Source organism: Mauremys reevesii, linkage group 2, assembly GCF_016161935.1.
Source record: "Mauremys reevesii isolate NIE-2019 linkage group 2, ASM1616193v1, whole genome shotgun sequence".
NCBI lineage: Eukaryota > Metazoa > Chordata > Testudines > Geoemydidae > Mauremys > Mauremys reevesii.
In genome coordinates, this window is record NC_052624.1 from 260,908,534 (window position 1) to 260,929,945 (window position 21,412).

The 21,412-nt window shown below is 36.0% G+C and overlaps 1 protein-coding gene across 5 annotated transcripts in view; it reads right to left on the bottom strand.

Moving 5' to 3' along the window:
• The window catches only part of TRPS1 (transcriptional repressor GATA binding 1), a 326,956-nt gene that overhangs the window by 6,716 nt on the left and 298,828 nt on the right, over positions 1-21,412 (bottom strand). For all 5 annotated transcript variants that reach the window (XM_039525654.1, XM_039525658.1, XM_039525657.1 and 2 more), the window contains one exon: positions 6,172-6,294. In XM_039525654.1, the coding sequence (XP_039381588.1) occupies positions 6,172-6,294 (123 nt within the window). The remainder of the gene's footprint in view (positions 1-6,171; positions 6,295-21,412) is intronic.

Genomic DNA, 21,412 nt, shown 5'->3' on the forward strand with positions numbered 1-21,412 from the left:
GCTCTCAACTCTCCCTGATGACAAGTTCTGTATAAGAGCTAGGTAGTATTTATCATTACTTACTTATTATTATTATTATTACTACTACTGCTATTATTATTATGTTGGGGAAGTCACGAGGAGTGGAAAAAAAATGAAGTAACCTCAGGAAGGGGAGGAAGACAGGACCTCATCGAGTAAGGCAGAGGGAGGGAAATACTGAAGTCTTCCTCAGGACAGAGATTACTTAGTTATCCGTTTGCCGTCTGCCCCAAAGATGCAGTGCATGTGGAGAGAGAACTATTATGAGAGACCTCTTATGCGAGCACTGAAAGCACTTTTATAAGAAGCAGAAGGAGCAGGGGGAGGGACCATAGTCAGCCCTCTCCAGAAGAAGGTGGTGAAAGATGGTGCTGAAAGATGATACATGCCACTCTATTGGGCAGACATTAAAGGAGAGCAAGAACAGTCTAAAAGTCATTTCAGTTCGGCGTTCTGGTAGCTGATGTTGATCTCAACCAAATGTGCACAGAATCCTAGGGTGGCTGGGGGCCAACAGACTGCTCTATGCCCTGTCCACTCAGAAGTGCATTTGGATTTTTCCCCCTCTCCTTAACATCATGTTAAAGTGTTGATTAAATTCAATATTTTGAACAACTGGTGCTACATGTGAGATGTTATAATTTATATATCTATACATGGATAACTTTAAATTAACATTAAAAAGTCCAGTATTGGACTTCACTATTTTTATAGAGCTATTTTCTATCTCGACTTGCCATCTTTGTCTCCCCTTTCGCCTATTTCTCCCCCTAAGGTCGCCTCATTCTAATGGTTAATTGCATCCTAGCCACAGCTGCTACTTGTTAAGCTGTTACTTTCTATTAAAAATCTAAATCAGAAGAAATATAAACTTTGATTTAGACGTTTAATAAGTAGTAAAATTTTAACTCAGCGAAAGAGCAGCAACTGAAACAGAGTTATCTCAATGGGATAGCAGCAAGTCTAAAGTGGACAAAATTATGTTTAAGAGAAAATTGGAACACTGTAATATAGATATCATGCATACAAATTGGATAATTTACATTATTAATAATCATTTAAACATGCATTAATAGGAATATATACTTTCTAATACTAGCTCAAGGATCTTTTCTCATCATAACGCCATCCTAAGAATAGGTCATAGGAGTAAAAAGGGTGCTCAGTGCTGTTGAACTTTGCTTCCTCTCTCACATGACACTCTTCTTATTCACCCACGGTATTACATTTTCCTAGCAGTATGGATTCCTGGCCCAGTTTGACTGCTTAAACAAAATATTAATTTTAACTCGTCATATTACAGGGTGTGAGCCTGCAAATGATTAACACACATGACTTTACTCATGTGAGAAGAGTTGTTCACAAGCCGACTTGCAGGAGCAGGTCTTTAAAGTTATATGTCATTAAGGGTATGTCTATACTGCAATCAGACACACGTGGCTGGGCCGTGCCAGCTGATTTGGGCTCGTGGGTCTAGGGCTTAGGGGCTGTTTAATTACGGTGTAGACATTTGGGCTTGAGCTGAAGCCTGAGCTCTGGGACCTTCCCACCTTGCAGGGTCCTAGCCCAAATATTTACACTGCAATTAAGCAGCCTCTTAGTCCAATTCCCGCGAGCGTGAGTCAGCTGGCATGGGCCAGCCACTGGTTTTTAATTGCACTGTAGACAAATACCCAAGTGTTTAACATATGTGCCTGATCCTGCAAATACTTAAGCATATGAATTACTTTACTCATCTGACTGTTCTCCAACTGAGTTAAATGGACTACTCACTTGAGCAGAGTCACTCACAAACTTAATAGTTCACATGAATAGGCAGCAAACAGATGGTCGATACTTATGGACTGTTCAAGATATACAGAAAAATGAGATCTCATTTCTTAAACTATACTGGAGCCCTCAATTTGGTAAATAATAGAAAAAATAGCAAATACTTTATTTAAAAAAAATCTTAGATTTGCCAGATATATATTATTACATCTTGTATATTATATTTTTATTATGATAATGTGATTTGCAAATAATTTGCCCAGCTCTCTACAGTTGGTCAAATTATTAAAAATGTGTGATTAATATATTTTAAAAGTATCACAAAATTCACTGAATACATTATTCGATGAATATTATTAGACCTCTTAGCTGTTCAACATGATGTGAAATTGGTGTGACCTGACTATGCTAAAAGGAGGTGAGTCTGAATTGAAGTTCTTACTCCAGTGCAACTCCCACTGAATCTGTCTGGCGATCTGATTTGACCTGAGTAAGAACTGTTGAGGTAGGTCATGTCATCCAAGGCTGATTAAGATTAGAGTGATGCAAAATCAATAAAAATACAATATAATTCATGGCAAAAGCCAAAATGGTTAAATTCTGGTGTTTTGAGAATAGAGACACTATAGGAAAGAGATCCACTTTTTCGTGTTTACAAATCTGCACACTGTGTATATTCTTGAACATACCGCGTTTGTAGTGAGCTAGATACAATTTTCATCAATAAAAATGTTTTTTAAAATTAACCAGTTGAAAATGACTACACATGGTAAAATGATTGTGTTTATTTGTAGGACCATGATGAATTTGTGAGGTTTTGATTAAAATGAGCAACAATGCGCACCGTACCATTTCTTAAAAATAATTACAAATTAATCAAGAGTATCATAAAAGTGCTAATGTGAACCACAGGAAAAGACACTAAAACACAAACCTTTGCCAGTTGCTACTAACAAGTGGTATTTGAGAATTTGCCAACAAATTTTACCCAACACTGAACTGTTTTTGCCAAAAAATATAGCCTCAGGTTGACAAAAACTCTTTTCGAACTTGCCAAATTGTTTCAATCAAAATCCCTCTTCCCCCCCAAAGAAAAATCTGAAAAAAAATCAAAATGCTTTGTTTCAACATTTTTAAACAAAATCTTTCAATTTTTAATGCAAACAATTATTTGTCTTGAATTTTATTTCAATTTTGTGTTTTGAAATGGTTATCCCCTTTCCCCCCAATCTAAAGAACAGAATGTTTCCTTTGACCTGAAATGAATTGTTTTGGAGGTTTCAATTTGCCAAAAAGGACAAAAAAATTCATTTTCGGTACACGCAAAATAACTTTTTTTCCCACAGTTTGGACACCAAATCAAATAATTATTTATTCAGACAACTCTATCTGAGATATCAGACTTATCTGTCATTTTTTATACAGAGTATCATAGTATCTTATTTACAACTGTATGATTACCAGTGGCAAATATTGACATTATAATGGTAATCACTGTACATGTAGATATTAAGCATCTAATCAGAGTCTGGTGATTAAAGGTCCAAAGCTTGCAAATGTGAGTAATTTTACTCACAAATGCAATACTGTTTAATTTAATGGGTTTGCTTGCATACACAACTCACTTTACTCACATAAATAAGTGCCTACAGGATTGGGCCCTTAGTTAACAATCACATAATCCTAGTCTTCTTTTATAAACAATCTGAGTAATGTTTCATTTTCCAATAATAATCACAAAAGTAAATTCAAAGTCCATTTTGTATGCGGAATAGAACTAGGTGACATTTTCCCAGTTTATTTGCCAAAAAATGCAGTTTCAGCTTGACCAAAACTATTTGTGAATTCAAGTCAAATCTAGTGAATATTTTTAACCAAAAATTATTTTTGTCAAAATGTTTATTTTTTGACATTTTCAAAATGAAATATTTGACTTTTCATTCTTAAATGCCATTTAAGAAATATATCTCGGATTATTTTTAAAAACCAAAACAAACAAACAAATAAATCCACCAAGCAAACAACAAACAAATGGGAAAAAAAAGCATAAAGAACACCAAAAAGTGAAACAAAAGAAAATGAAAAAAAAATTTCGGTCGAACAAAATTCTTTGTTTGACCCAAACTTAAAATGTTTGTGTTTTCATTTCTGCAATGAAAACCAAGAAAATCCCATTTTCAGTCAACCCAAAACAATTTTTTTCAGATTTTTGGTTCAGCCTCTGAACCAAAATTAGATCAATTAGATGCTCATCTTTAATGAAGAGATTCATATAGAAAACTGTATTTCATCAGGTTCATGCATTTTTTGTCAAAAGAAAGTCACAAGATACTGTATTTTGTTTAATAATGTTTAAGAAATTTTCTCAAAATAATTATTTTCTTATTTAAATTATTTCTTAAATGAAGTCAGTTTACACTGTAGTTGCTCAGTTATCATATCCTGGCAGAGTGGAAGTTTAATTACTTTTTTGGCCTTTGATTGGCCAAAGTTCAATTAAAAGCTTTAATGTCAGTGCCCATTAAACAGCAGCTTATTGCTATGCTTGAACAATGGAGCTAAAAAAATAGTGTTATCTTTCCACAAGCAATATACTAATAAATAAAGGGTTTATAACTTACTACCAATTAGTACTGTTGGCAGCACACATTTTTATATGGGTCATGGGGGTTTTATGAGGTCTTTTTATCTAAAAACTGATTCTTGTAACTCTGATCTATTCACTAGGTTGTACTGATAGTTATGGTAAAATACCAAAGGATATCATTTATTTTTAATAATGAAAATGAGATATTTTTATAGAAGACACAAAAAACAGTCAAACCTAAATATCAGATCAGTGTTCAAATGCAGAATTGTCTTTCCCTTCAAAATCTCTTTAGCACATTCACAAGGCATGAATTTTCTTTAAAACAGAAAACATATTTGGAACTTGAGGAGAACTCCATGAGGATGTTGTATTCAGACAGTTCCATCCAACATGGTAACCACAGATCATTAGTTGCATGTCAGTCCAGCTTGTCCCAAGATGATGTTGTTTGACTGGTTGGGTTGTTTTGTATCTAAAAACTGTTCTACTTATCCCCAAATGACAGCATTTAGCAATTAAAGTTGACATTTTAGATTGCTGGTCAGGCTGCAATTAGAATATTGTAAAAAAAAATATTTTCCACAAAACAGCTGCAGTGGGACTTGAGTAAGCAGTAATGTCTGATGGCTTGTACACGGGACTGGGGATAAGATTTCCAAAAGCACCTGTGTCCCATTTTCAAAGTGACTTAGGCACTTAAATGTCAAAGTGGAACTGAAATTCAATGGATCTTAAGGTCCTAAGTCACTTTAAAAAATGAGGAGAGGGTGTTTTTGAAAATTTCTAATCTTGGCTCTAAGCCTAACTTCACACATTGCCTTGGCAAAGTCCCAAACTCTTTACCTTCATTTCCCTTTCTGTAGAACAATGATAATTAATCATTGCAACATCTCTGTGAGGTGAGTAGTTAGTTAATGGGCCCAATTCTGCTCACCTTCCTCTCCCAAGTAATTCCATCAAAGTTAGTAGTAGAATTCATATAACTCATATTTGACAGTTGGGCTCCATCCTTGAAAATTCTGAGTACTTTGGCCCCAATCCAAAAAAGCACTTAAGCATGGCTTTGCTGAATCAGTACCAGAGTGCTCAGCACCTTTCAGGATTGAGCCCAATATCTGAAAGATGGGAAGCAACATAGATAACCAGTGATTATATTATTATTACTTACTTCATGCCCAATCTAAAAAAATGCTGAATTTTACTCCTGCAAAGTACTGAATGCCTTCAATTGAGCAGCTTCAAAGAAAGTTGAGGGCTCTCAGTATTTGCAGTAGATTATAAGCATCACACAGATTTGGGCTCTGTATATAAGGAAAATAAATCAATACAACTTTAAGATATTTATTAAAAGAAGGGAAGGGGGAAAAGAGAAAAATAGAATTATATAGGCAAGAAGCAATGTTTTTATTTCTGATTTCTAATTTTAGGAACTTTTTTTTCTGGACTCATACACAAATATGAGCTTTGTTCAATTTGGAGAGCTTTCGTTACAACATACTGTATGTCTTTAAATGAAATTCCCGGAAAGGAAACCATTTTTCCTTATTCTGTATCAAAATAATTAAATGCATCACTGGTGATCTCAAACATGTCTCTCCACAGCATCCCAGCTTGTTTCATAATGAATCACATCTGATCCCAAAGTGACCATACTGAAAAAAAACCTGTTAGGAAATTAACTGCAGGCCAGGGAGTGGTAGTAATCATACAACCAGACAAGACCACAGCAGCCCAGCTTCAGCTTAGCTGTATAAACCTTTTTCCTGAACAAACTAGTAAGTTCTTCCTACCGAATGAAGCTTCTGATAGAGGCCACACGCATTGCATACATATCCACCATTTGCATTCTTTCGCCAGAGAGAGGTCTTTGTGGTCAGGCAATTGGCACAAAAAACTCCTGAGCCTCTACGTCTCTGAAACAGGAAGAAAAAAAAAAGATAGGTCAAAGGTGAGTCACATGATCTGCGGAGTTAGGACAAATCAACACAGGAGTTTTGTCTCTTGACTGGCAACAATGACAGTATAAAACCACACTGCCCATAATGAGGTCAGGTTCAATTGTGCTTAATAGGCACCACTGATTTTCATTATAATTAACCCTACAGTGATGGATGAGGTGTGTGAAACACCAAAGCCTTTTCAGAATAACAGCTTTAACTTTTTGAACTTTAGGTTTTGTGACTTTAATGTTGGTTTCTAAATACTGAATTCTGAAATACACTCTTTTGAAACTGACAGAGAACACGCTGCAAAGTTTTGCCGTTTTGTTCAATGTAATTCCATTGCAAAACATATTTTTTTGGTTTGCTTTATTTCAAAGTGCGATCAGCAACAAGTCTAAAAATACATCATTTCCAATTAATTCCAGTTTGCATCTGCTCGTACCAGTTCCTGTAACTGAGCTTATACTTCATTAACAGAATGCATGACTTTCAATTACAGTCTTTCCCACTTAATTCTAAAATCTACTTATACTGCCACATATTTCCCACAGCCAACTGAGAAGCAGGAGTAACCTCTGCCAAACAAATAAGAGTACAGTGATACTAATGAGACATCTTTTGAACTTCATCTGAAACCCAGACAACACGGTCTCCTCAATGGATTGACTGATTTATTTTATGATTATTTATTGATTTATTTTATTTTTAATTATTTTATTGATTTTATTTAGTTTATGTCAGGCAAAGAAAGACATGGAACAGTTCCTCCAAATACAAATTGATTTTTAACCAGGCTGAGCTCTGCATTCATCAACTTTAATAATGATCCAAGAATATTTAGAAATAGACACGTTTATGAGTATTGCTTGTTAATTTTTTTCTATGAAATAATGATTTCATTAAACTTCCCATTTAAACAAAAGTAAGGCTGTGTTTGTGGGCACAAATACTAACAAGCAGGAAATGGAATTCTTTAGCTGAAAAAGAAATCTGAATTTCAACTCTGCTACCCACTTGCAAAGAAAAGAATTTAATAAGAAGTCTTCATCTCAGATAAGAATGGGTTGGTATGGGGGGAGAATAGTCTGGGTGAAAACTAATTTCATTATAAATTAAAAATTACTAATACTATAACTCAGAATTTCAGGGTTTCATAAAATTTAAGTAATTTATTTAACTTTAATCCATACTGTGGAAGAGTGGTATTCATGCCAAAAAAATACAATGGTTATAATTGTACTCTGATACATTTCAAATGGAAAGCTTTCTGCAGACATAATTTTGGCTTCAAGACTGGAACACTTTCTTGGCATTGAAAGGGCATTTGATTCATCGGGTGTTTCACAATGTATCACTAAAAAGACCTGGTGAGCAGCCAGTTCCCTATAGGGTAATTTTTCCATCCAGATGCAAGTGCTATCAGAGGCCCTCGTCAGCTAAACTAATTATGATCTTGCATTTGCTGATGCCTGCTCACTCTAACGTTCGACATCCTCCATTAATCATCAATACAAGGAAAATGAATGAAACGTAAAGAAACGAGGGTCGGTAAACTGCACAGCTATAAAAATCTGAAATGAGTGCAATAATTTAACAAGATTGGGGAAATGTTTTTAGTGAGCACAAAGTCAGGCGAACAATTGCCCTTTTAAACCAAGAACACAATTTTGTTAGTATAGCAGATTGTGCTACTTTAAGGTGATATAATCAAATCTAGATGGTTAACGAGATAATCGCTCTTTCACCCCCTCACATCATCCCCTTACTCCTTCCCCTAAATCAGAATCAGCTTTTTCTAAATCTGGATGCTACAAGTCCAAACTGTATATGACAGAGTTCAGCAAATGCTCAATGTAGTGCATTTGTTAAACGTAATCCATGTTGGGAATGCATGTTTACCTAATAAGTAAATAACTGCGTCTCATTTCTTTTGTGGCTACCCAGCCAGCTTATTTTAGCCAAACTTCACCTGGCTGCCAAATTATTTTCCTTAGGGTGTAATAAAAGTTTCACTAAACTAACTCCAATTTGGTCCGTATGAAGGTTTCTACATCAAAACAACTTTATATGGCCAGGATGCAGATTCTATCGTGGAACCACTGTATTATTCCTAGTTCTTCCTTCTTGAGAGTATGAGTTCTTGCTGTGGTGTGTTAAAGAAGGTGGAGAATTAATTTGAGTGAGTCTATCTACCCTTTTCACTGCCCTGCGCCTGATGGCTGCATGCAGCAAAATGCCCTCTAACAAGGTAATGGAAGACATAATATATATAAAATTATGACAAGGTAACCCAGGCTGTAGCATGTCCAAATAGCTTTCTCACATATATTAATGGTGGAACCAAAGGTGCACAGAACTCATGGAATATTTACACCCCACCCTTTGTTAGGCTCTATGACATTACTGTAGCACAGCATTGCTCAAAAGAGTAATTTTAATTAATATTAATAAAGAAGGAAGGTCCTGTCAAGACTGTCCATTAATTCCAACAATATAAGATAGTGCTTAGTGTTGAATAAGTCCCTAAAACTATAGAAAACAGAATCACAAAAGTTATATCTCTGCTGACTTGGTAAATACATTTTTAAAAAATATTTTTTGAGATTTTCAAAGCAGTACAGGGGATTCAGCTACACATCTTCCACTATAATTAATTGAAGATATGTGGATACATTCCCTGCATTGATCTGAAAATTCCAGTTACTGCCTTTAATTCATTTAGCTTATTTTTTTTACATCTTATTTCTATGTCACTTTCAGTTCATAGTAAGATAATCAGAGATAATCTTCTTTCCATCTGAGGCTCTCAGTATGCTTAAGGAGCATTAATGACTTAACCCTCATAACATCCCCACAAGGCAGGTAAAAAAATATTATCCCTATTTTTTTAATACCAATTGTGAAGCAGACACACAGAAATTTTAAATTGACTTTTTTGAGGTCACTTATGAAGATTGTGGCAAAGTCAAAACTCCTGACTCCAGTTCTGTTTATTAACCACAAGACATCCTTCATCTCAAAGTATAACCAAGGTATCATGCTCACGTCTTGTAAGAAACCAAGGCAGCTATTTTTATAAACATATATTTGTTTACCTTAAAAACATCATTGTTATGTAGTTTTCGTCTCCTAATGAAACCAGTCTTTTAACAAAGAAAATATAAAAGTATCCTTTTTGCTCTCTCCAGATAGTTGCTGTTGGATTTAAACTTTTACGAAGGCTGATGTCCAGCACAGATTATCAAAAACATTTATTTTGTGTAACTTTTTGTTTTTAACCCATATGTGTTTTTATGGCTTGAGCCAGCCTAGTTTTTAATATACAACCTTTGTGTTGTATATAACTTCCAGTGATGATGGCAAATTCATAGCATGGATCCTTGTTCTATGTCCTTTGTTAAGGAGCAGTCATTATGGTCCCAGGTCAGCAAAGCACATACTTAAGTTCATCCCTCTTCAGCAAAGCACTTATGTAAATCCCTACGGCCATCTGACTTAAATAAGACTTATGCATGTGCTCAAGTGCTTTGGTGAATATGGGCCTATGGCAGCAATTAATAGAAATGTGTTGTTAGACTGTTTTGGCCTTTCCTTCATATGAACACATATGCTATCATAGCCACAACAGTGTCACAACAGCAGCTCAGGAAAATGATAGTGACATAACCAATCATAGGGTTTGAACTACAGACAAAATGGTCTAATTCTTCAAACAATGCCACCAATACTAATTGGAGTTATCCATGTAAATGTCCTGTACATTCTCGGGACAATAAATCCAAAGGGTCTAAATAACTAAAATATGTGTCTACTCCATCAATCTTCAATTGTCTGTATCCTTATAAGCGTTATATAGTAATCACAAATCCTGAGGGGACCACTATAGTTAGGAGTCCATCACTGTTTCCATTCCAGTTCCTAGATTTGGGTGTTTAATATCTCGGTTGTCTCAAATCACATAGGGCTGAAACTTGGCACACAGGTTTGTCAGCCCAGATGTGGCTATTTTTTTGTACTGAAAACTTTATTTAAATCAGTTCAGCTGTTTATAATATGGAAACTGGCCAAAAATGAAAGAAAAACCTCAGGTTTTTAGAAACATTTTGACAAATCTAGGGCTGTAAAGGCTTAGTTTTAGAAAAAAGAAAAACATCTTCAAATCTGACTAGCAGCGAGACATCCACATGGTTTATTATTTTGAGGGGAAATAATTTTATACAATTAAACTATGAAAGTTTGTAATTAGTCATTGAGCATGTGCAGTAGATCACTCTTTCTAAATGTTTTCTATGAATAGGAACCATATTGAAACCATGTAATTGCATAACATCCCTTGATATGCAGATTATTTACTCACATTTTTTATGGTTTCATATCTTGGCCATTTCAAATCAAATCAGTCTGAAACTTGGCATACATGTTGTCAAGCCTGAATTTCCCCCAAATATTTTTTTTTATCTCCTTAAGCTATTCTTCAGTTTCCAATACTTTATTTAAAACAGAACTTAGTATCAGTACTTTTTAATAATTATAAAAAACAATATATATTATCAAATGAATAGTCCCAGTCCATTCATTAGGAGTATTTGCAGAATCAGGTCCTTGTTTGAGAAAAGTAATAATGCACACTAAATAGTACTTTAAAATTTAAAAAAAACAGTGCAGCTTAGTACAATTTGTGATTAGAGCTTTGCAATTATTGTAGCAGTGTCACTATGCTTTATGCTTGTTACACAAGCACTTCAAATATAATGAACTTATGCAACTTAGCTTAGAACACACACCCCTTCCGCCCCCCCTAACAACATAGCCAAATCTACTGCTTAAGAACTTTGGGGCTTTAGCTAGCTAGACTAAGTAAGGGTTCTAATACTATTCTGGTACCAATGGAAGACATTCCTCCTTTCAAAAATCATGTCAAAGGATGCTTTTTTGAAACTCAAAAAGGCTCCACAGGCATCACCCAAACATTTTTCTTCCATCACCAGTCTTGGTTCTTGGACATACAAAACTTGCCTGCTTTGTTGATTATTTTCACTTCTCCATCAGGCAATAATGAAGGATGATGCCTGAATGGGATTCTTTGACATTTCTGGCTTTCTATTGTGCCAGAAGTGGAACATACTGCAGTCTGGTTCCAGAAGACAAGGTACACAGAAATCATAAATAGTACCACAGGATGAGTGTATCTGGGTGGTGGGCTGCATGATACTCTCCTCCATTAGGGATAAAAGAAGGAAATGTTTAGCTCTAAATGTTTGAATGCATGCTCACTGCACAATTTACAAACTTTCCTAAATTTGTTTTATCAAAACTGTTTCCCCTTCCAAACTTATGGAAGCCACCGCACATCATCAAGGGTTCTGTCCATATGCAAATTTTCAAATTTTAGTTGCTATAGCCATGTTTACAAGTTAAAAAAGTAAAGTTTTTTTTCTGTGTCTTCATAACGCAAAAGAATCACCTTCAAGAATAGACCAGAAAATTTCAGCCCCCGAGTTTGATTTTTCAAAAAGATACAAATCTAAAAAGGGAGTTAAAATGGAAATTGTTTTCAACTTTAATTAGGAGATACCAATTGTCTCCTGAAGTCATGTCAACGTGCCAAACCAAAACTACTCAAATATAAAATAGCTAGTCTCAGGTACAACATTAGGAATTACTTATTTTGAAAATGTGTGGTGGAGAGGGGAAAAGGAAAGGAATGCTAGGAGAGAGGTTAATATTACATGCATAATTCAAACTAAAAGTTTAGTGGAATTTTTGATGGCTTGATGTGACAATATCTTTCAACTTCTGACAACACACTCTGCATTGACAACTATTAAGTACAGGAATCAATTCTTAGGGAAAAGCAAAAATCAGCAGAAGTATAGAAAGATCAGATCTTTTTTTTAAAAAAAATAAACATTAATATCAGAGCAGCCTTTGAAAATTCTACTCTCCCATTCCCCTGGGGAAATAAATATTTTGATGTGCAAGTAAAATACATTTCAGTTTTTTATAGCATCATAAAAGAAAGCGAGTACCTGGGCTGGTAACATATTTTGTAAGATGTCTTTAAAGATACAGTACCTTTCACTAGTGCAAAAACAAATAAATAAAACCTCTCCGTTAAAACAACAACAGTAACAAAAGTGTGCTGGAATAGTCTACAATACTAAGATTTCATTACTGGTACAACTAGAGAACACTCACCAGTCAAATCAAGAAGAAAATAAACAAACACACAAAGCAGATATGTAAGTAACAGTAAGCACATTTGTTGTATCCTTCATCCATTCCCAATTCCCCACCCTTTCTTTACTGTCTTACCCTGCCAAATGATATTTAATCTTCGTCTTTACTCAGGAAGATGCTGATGCCCAGCCGTTACATTCTAAGTGCCACAGACCGGAACTGATCATTATTTAATTATTGGTTAAGAGCTATACAGAGCTATGTGATTGCATACAGAATCATAATAATACGTTCTGTGATGGATTACCTTTTCCTTATTGCATTTAAGCACTAACCTGCGACATTCTGGAGCATGCAGTGTCTCTTCCCAGCAATGCAAATTACAGAGGAATAACTGTAATTTCATATCATCCCCCAACATAATACTGTGAGGACTGACATAAAAACTATGGAGACATTTGTGCGGATTGTAAATTCTTTGGCACTGAGGCTATTTTCTTATTAATTATGTGTGTGTACAGTGCACTGATAAGCTATTAGAAGTACTTTCAATTGGAGACATTTATTAGCATAGTTTACAATGAGTTAAATGATTAACTGATGAAGCATTGTTTTAAACAAGAGCGGTTTCTTAAAACTGCCATTGTAACTATTTTTGAAAAGCTTTTGGGGGCCTGATCCTGCAAGCTGTTGAGCAGCCTTAACTCCTAGTGAGGGCACTAAGCTACAGCTACTAAAATACGGTATAGGCCTGCTGAGGCAGAGTTTTGCCATTGATTGAGTTTGATTCAGTGCTCCATGCAGGTAAATCTAATTTCTATTTTTAAAAGTTTTAATAACACTATTAAAAATTTTATGCCAGAATCCTGAATTTTCTTAACAATAACGATATCATTTTGTAATGACTGAAACCTATTCACAAGGGGGAAAAAATCCTTCTTCAGTAACTCACTGAGTCAATTACACAGGAAAGTACTGTAATAAGCTGTCCCCCATCAACTAGCTCACGTACATGACTTCCTTTTCAATTACCAACTTGTCTGCATTGCCATCTGTAAAAACGAACACATACCTTGTGCTGCCAGTTTCTGCTCTTGCACTTCCATTAGTGGAACTGGCTGCAGCTGCTCAAGAAGAAAGCACTGATTGTCTTTGTTTTCCTAAAGCTTAGTTCTATTTTTCTCCCCACCATGCACATATCAACTCAAGATAATGTATTGTCTCTGCCAGGGTGCACTCAGAAGTACTAAGGTCCTGTTTAATTTGTGATCTGTTTTTTCTTCATCAGAGTACACCGTAGCAGAACTACCTAGGAGCCTCTATCAGTCTCTCCATCACCTTTAATATATTCGCAGCAGAACAGATTTTATCAGTAGCTCAGTAACTGTTATAAAAATAACTATGTGCTACTGACTAGTCTTTTTCACACATTTCAAAATCAGATCGAACAGAGCACTGCAGCTGTTTTTAAATTAATATTTAAGGACCAATGGAAATTAGAAGTAATTAATTTTAGGATTAATAATATTTCATATGCAAAATATTGCGTATAATATATTAGGATAGAATAGATAATCACTGTGTGTGTATGTGTGACAGAAAGTGAAAGCAAGAGAGAGAGAGCATGTGTGTGCGTGTGTGCTCTGTCTCTCACCTCAAATACTGACTATAAACTTCTCCCCACTAATGATTTGCTGAAAAGGAATCATGCTCTATTAAATTTCTGAATTACTGCCTAAAATCAGGCATTAGTTCACACAGATTACTGCTTCTTGTGTGATTCCTTATGTTTTGTGGCTGCTGCAGCATAAGCATACTAAGAAAAATCTCCAGATGAGATTTACATCCTTTATATTAAAAAGCAACAAAGAGTCCTGTGGCACCTTAAAGACTAGTCTAGACTAACACGGCTACTTCTCTGATACTTGACATCCTTTATATTAGTTAGCAAAATTTTAAAAATACCATCAGAAAGAGTGTAATACAACAAATACAACAGTGATTTATTTTCAAGCAACAACTGTATAAATTATCTTCAGTACCAGTCCTAGACATATTAAAGGAGACATCACAAAAGTTGGAAATGGTTCCTACATTTTAATTTCTTTAGTGGTAGATCAAAATGTTCAACCTTGGGTGTTTAAAGTGGGGACTGTAAATCTGTAATTAGGCACTTATATAAATGGACACATTTCCTGAGGTGCAGAGCTTTGTCAGTTGAACCATTTATTTAGATGTCCCAGTGTGGAGTTAGGCGCCTAAATTAGGCACCAATATTTGAAATGTGGACAAAAATACACAGGGAAAGACTCTTCATTTATCTCATGAAATAATTGCATTGGTCAAATGAACCAATAAAAGTGTAGGAACGATATGTCCATATTTTTTTTTAATATCCCTTACTTTTGAAGAGCAGCAGTAGCAGCCAGCAGACATTTGCAGAGCTTAGCTAATGCGGTAGTTACTGAGAGACACAATCCTGCAATCAGTTCATGCTACAATGAGAGTTTCAAGCTTGAAGCTGCGGGAGTTCCTGCATCTCACCTACTGGTGTCAGGTTCCCACTTCCACAGAAACGGACACCAGATGGGCAAGATATGTTTTTTCTTTTTTTAAAACACGGGCATTTAAAAAACATTCCCTGACCTTATTAAAGCCCATTGGATCTCTGTTAATAGAGAATGGATCACAAAGCACTGCTCCCCCTAATAGGCAGGTTTTGAGAGTAAGAACGCTCACTTGCAGATTTCAGTCACCAGCTTCCAAAACCAGAGATGGAAAAGCTCTTAAGGGGTAACATTTTCAAAAGCTTCTAAGTGACTTAGAATCCTCAGTGCCATTGACTGTAGATGGGACTTAACCTCCTGATTCACTTAGGTGTTTTGACAATGTTACCCAAAGTCTGTCAATTAAATCTGAAAATATTTACAATTTTACTTTTTGAAATGATTTTCTAAAAGTGTATCCTTATCCTTGATTCAATTTGTAGACACTCTTTAGGGCAGTGGGGGAAATTTTAAAAAGGCACAAAGGGCAGGGAGATGCCTGACTGCTATTGCAGATCAGTGGGAGTAATTTGCCTGACACTTGAAAAATCTTTCCTGGTATCTTTAATGTTAAAACATTTAATTTCTTAAAACCAACACCAAAACACTTCACACAGGGCAGTTACACTATATGCACTTCTTGAGGAGTTAAAGGAAATACCCCTTCAGTCTGATGACTCTCAATCTCCTTGAGGCATATTGGTATTAGGTTCAGATCCACATCCCATTGAAATCAGTGGGAGTCTGCCCATTGATTTCATCTAGCTTTGGATCAGGCCTTTATTGCAAGCCTTGTCATGTAATATTGCTACAGTGGTTTCCATTAAAAAAACAACATGTACCAATCAATATGAAACAATGACCATAGTTATTTCCTATTGTAAGCTTAGGGAGGACCTGTGGTATCCCAGATATCACAGTGTAGTACATATTGGAAAATGATGGCCTTTTAATAGTGACCTGATCCTTTTCATCTGATCCAATCCATCTCAACTATACCTCTACCCCAATATAACATGACCCGATACAACATGCATTCGGATATAACGCGGTAAAGCAGCGCTCTGGGGGGGGGGGTATGCGCACTCCAGCAGATCAAAGCAAGTTCGATATAACGCGGTTTCACCTATAACGCGGTAAGATTTTTTGGCTTCCGAGAATAGCGTTATATCGGGGTAGAGGTGTACTTCCAGAGATAAAAAGACAATATGGCACCAAACCTAAGTGGTTAGATCTAGCCTAAGCATCTTTCCTAGGTCCCATGATCTTACATTAAGAAATTAATAGATTTAGGGATAATTTTTATATTTTATATTTTTATACCTATTCCACCTTTAAATGGATAAACTCTTCCCTTTTTAACTTAAACTTTCTTTAATATGTGATGGTTTTGGATCAGATATAGAGGTTTTTCCTTCTTTGTATTTGTTTATGTATTTGGCTTTAAAAATAAGATCCATAAAAATCCTATTGATAGGATAATGTTATTAAAATAGAAACTTATCAGGGTTCAAAACCATTTCCACTATAGAATATGTACAGATGATAAATTATTTACAAAAGGCCTTCCCTATTCTCTACAATCAAAAGGAAATATATTGGGAATGGTTAAGAAAAGATTAATAAAACATCAGCTAGAAGGTCTACAACAATTATAGGGTATGTCCCCTAGTTCATATTAAGATTTAAATGCATATTGTTTTGTTGAAGAATTAATTTAGGGTATTCTGTGGTTTTACTTATAAATACAAAGAAGAGAAGGAAAAAGAACAATTTCCCTCCCATTATGGAGACATTTCTTCTTGAGCACTTCCAACATCCCTTCCTTTTAACAGTCCAGGATTTTGGAACAAGTGAAGAGAGCAAGTTCTATTCATGACACAGGATGTGTTGGGAGTTTGAGGCCAATACAGGTATACAGACCTTCAGTCTGATAGGATGTGGAGAAAGTGGATAAGGAAAAGTTATTTACTTATTCCCATTATACAAGAACTAGGGGTCACCAAATGAAATTAATAGGCAGCAGGTTTAAAACAAATAAAAGGAAGCTCTTCTTCACGCAGCGCACAGTCAACTTGTGGAACTCCTTACCTGAGGAGGTTGTGAAGGCTAGGACTATAGCAGCGTTTAAAAGAGAACTGGATAAATTCATGGTGGTTAAGTCCATAAATGGCTATTAGCCAGGATGGATAAGGAATGGTGTCCCTAGCCTCTGTTTGTCAGAGCATGGAGATGGATGGCAGGAGATCACTTGATCATTGCCTGTTGGGTTCACTCCCTCTGGGGCACCTAGCATTGGCCACTGTCGGTAGACAGATACTGGGCTAGATGGACCTTTGGTCTGACCCGGTACGGCCGTTCTTATGTTCTTATGATGTATTCAGTAAAGGTGTTAGTTCAATACTGAGTCACAGACTATTAACTAAAGACTTTTAAAAATCTGTGACGTAGTATAGGACACTATACAAAAATTGATAGTTTATCATGAAATCTTAGCGTTATTAGATCTGTGCAAAAACCACAAAAGCAAAATTCTGGTGGTTAGTATTAGGAGGGAAAATCCCTAGATTCTCCATCAAGTTTGGTCCTGTCGAGGTAGCAGTGTTTGTGATTATTTTCTAAATTGGCTTGACTCACCTTGAATCATTTGTTCAGGAACATAATTCAGAGCAAAAAAAATTGGGACAGACCTACAGCATAGTAAAGGAGAACATTTATTTTGATAACATATCCAAGTAATAATTTGAGGTTCCTCTTCCTGTTGCCGTGCTATAGATTTGTGTATAACGTGTTCAGTGTCTTTTTATACACAAACATATACACACAAACACATGAGAATATAGCTACAGCTCAATTATTTTTATTTTATTTTCAGACTAATATGTTTCCAGTGTCTCTGGTCTAATTGCTACTTTTCCTTTAACATTAAAAGAAAGGGGCACCCTCTTAACTTGCTCAAGGCAGTAGTTTCATAGTTAGAGTCCCTTCTTACCGCATATAGCCTGAACTGCACTGAAATGATTGTTTTTAATTCCAGTTGGCATTGTGAGTCTATTGCTGGCAGCAGTCACCATTCTGTAAAATGGCATCAGTTTGACATCAGCAGTATGGGAGCCAAATGTAAGAAACCGAGAGTGCTTTTTCCATTGACATATAGGGTGAAATTTACCTGCATAGTGTCAGAGTAATCAGGCTTTATTTGGGGAAAACACAAGGGATGGGAAGGTAATATTAGTGAAAACCAGCACCGAGGTGGGACCTTCTTCCATCGTCAGAGCTAATTTACCCTACACTCTTTCTGAGGTACCACTAAGGCTGCCTAAATGAAGTTGCCTGGGCAGCAATGTATTGTAAATGCATTCAGTGACCTTGCTAAAGCAAATGAGAACAGCAATTCATCAGCATAATCTTCATGGTAGGTAAATATTATTGCATCCATTTTATAACTGGAGAAGCAAATGTGCAGAGATTTATATAATTTACCTAAGGCCAGTGGCAGAGCAGAGATTAGAAATCAAAATGAACTCCTAGGTCCTGTCCCCTGATCAGTTCACTAGACTATGCTGCTTTGGTTTGTGTACAACATTTTTGTGGCTTCCAGTTCTGTACACTGAGCTCCCAAACTACTGGTGCCACAAATGATATGACGTCACCCTGCAGCCTGACCATTGCTATTATCAGAAGGCTCAGAAATACCAGTTTGAAATTAAAATGTTAGTCTTTCAACTTCCCATGCGACTAATGTGTGGGCAAAATGGATGGAACTTCTCAATAAAAGGCTACATTCTGGTGAAGCCATGGCTCTGATCCTCTTAAGAATTTTCTTTTAAATTTGATTCAATTTTCTTTAGCAATAAATGTCAAATTTCTCTCACTCTCTTTGTATATTTATTACCTGGTAAAATCATCTTGGCTGACAGAAGAGGTACTGAGGACAGGAATATATTTACAAACTGCAAGTCTGATATTTAATCAATAAGCTCAGAATTTTCTCCTTGGGGGAAACCAAACCAAACACCCCCACCCTCTCCAAACTCTGCAAATCTTTGCCAAATATCTTCTTTCAGGGACTGAACAGGGAAAAGCTCTGTTCTCTAGAAGTGGTACAAAAGAAACATGTATTGCTGTCTATGCTGCGGAATAGGCTTTCACACCTTGTGGCCAGTAAGGTAGAAATAGGCTTGGCTATGAAAACTTAGAACTATATTATTATCTTGTAATAAAATTGGCAGAAGGGTATGAAGGGCATGGGAGCCACTACAAGGTTCACATTGTGACAAATGCTCCACCCAGCAAACAGGGTTTTGTGAAGGCCAACACCACCTATCAGTGGCAAGCATCCTTGTCGCCTGGCTCAGTCAGCCAGGGCATGGTGCACACACAGCACTGTTGCTCTTGTGAATAACCCCCTATCTATTGACATATGAAAGCATGCGGCAGAAATGGGTTTTTGATGGGAAAAGATCATTTTAAAATCAAGTCACTTGTACAGATGAGATATGTTAACTCTCTGAGGGGTTATACTTCAGATTAATGCCTGACATTGGCCTCTAGGGATATTTTGTGCCTGCCTTCTTTTGTCACGAGCACTCCTGAACTAATGGGCAATGTTCAGAAAATACTGGACAGTAGAAGCAAAGTTAAACAAAGTTTCTTTGCTGTATGTTCAACAGAGTTTTGTTTTGGGTCTAATTCAACTCTAACTTCCTTTGCCTAACAAAGAGGCAAATTCTGCCCTATTTTATACCCAATGTAATCCCATTGATTTTGGTGTATTTGCATGAAGTGAAGGCACAATTTGGCCCAAAGTTTGTAGGGAAAAAAAAAATTCAACCCTACATAGTCTATGTAATTCCATGATTTATGCCCTACTGCTTTGAAACTAAGGGACAAACATTCCCTCTTTATTCCGTATTTGTAATATTAAATGTTTCTTCAATATTGTCGTACATATTACAGCTTAAATCCATTGAGAGTCTCATTTTTACTAGAACTGTTAAATGATTAATGATCTTGTTATGAAACAGTCTTGTAGCTTTCTTACAGAATATTGCTTTCTACCTAAAAACTTGGTCTTGCGTGTTAATTACTGGCAGATTGCAGAGAACAGGCAATTTCACAAATTTGAATATGTCATCTTTAAGTCAGGTTCAATTTAAAAAAAAATCTGTGGCCCAATTTTGAAGCATTAAAGTAGAACTTTTATAACGTGCGTGCACACACAGACACACACATTATGCAATTTAGTATTTCATACTCCTTCACAACGCACTGTCCTCTTTTCAATCCAGGATAAGAACAGCCATACTGGGTCAGACTAAAGGTCTATCTAGCCCAGTATCCCGTTCCAACTATGGCCAATACCAGGTGCCCCAGAGGGAATGTACAGAACACGTAATCATTATGTGATCCATCCCCTGTTGCCCATTCCCAGGGCAAACAGAAGCTAGGGACACAGTTTTATTAATAACAAGAGATCAAATCAGTTGAAAAATGAGGAAAGGGGGAAGAACTGCTCTGCCTGTTAGCTTTTAATGATGGCCATTCACTCAGGGCCAGAGGAGTATATCCTTACTCATGCTGAATAGCACCAGACGCAGTCCCATTTGAAGTAAATGGGACCACAGTGGAATAAGATACCACTGAACTGGGGTAAAAGTGTCAGAATCTGGCTTTAACAGATCTCATTATTTTAATTTACCCAATCATGGAGAATTAGAAAAGAAAGCTTAGTATTCATCAGTCTACACTGGAGCCTTACCCACTGTTTTTCCTGCATTTACGTGTCACTCTGCTATTCTGTATGGAATGACAAATTGTCAGGAAAGCTGCTACATATTAGATGTAGATCACTGGATGTTCTGGCACCTTTGAAACATACAACTGCTTTCATTATGCACAAAAACCATTAATATGTTTTCCATGAATTTCTGTGCTTTCCATAATGAAGCAGGTGGGGATAAGGGGAGAGGACACACTTGTGTTGTATTTTAAATTGTTGCCAGATTTCAGTAAGAATTCTAATAAACTATTAAATGATATACTTCACTGCCCATCTCACTTTTTTCCATTTCTTCAGTCAATCAATCAATCAGAGAAGAGGAAGGAAATATGGATGCTATGGTCAGCTACAGTGTTCAAATGAAATGAAGAAGCTGATAGACAATAGTTGGCAATATTAAAGAAAATGGCTAACATTAACTAGGTTTATTTTCACTTTATTTAAATAAAAAGTCTTCAAGAGAAAAACTTTCCCAATTTGGTCTCAGCCAATTTTAGGCCACACTGAATGTAAAATAAACTATTATTTAATCAGATTCAGGCATATTAGTCTCACTCCTGCTGACAACTTCAATTAGAAT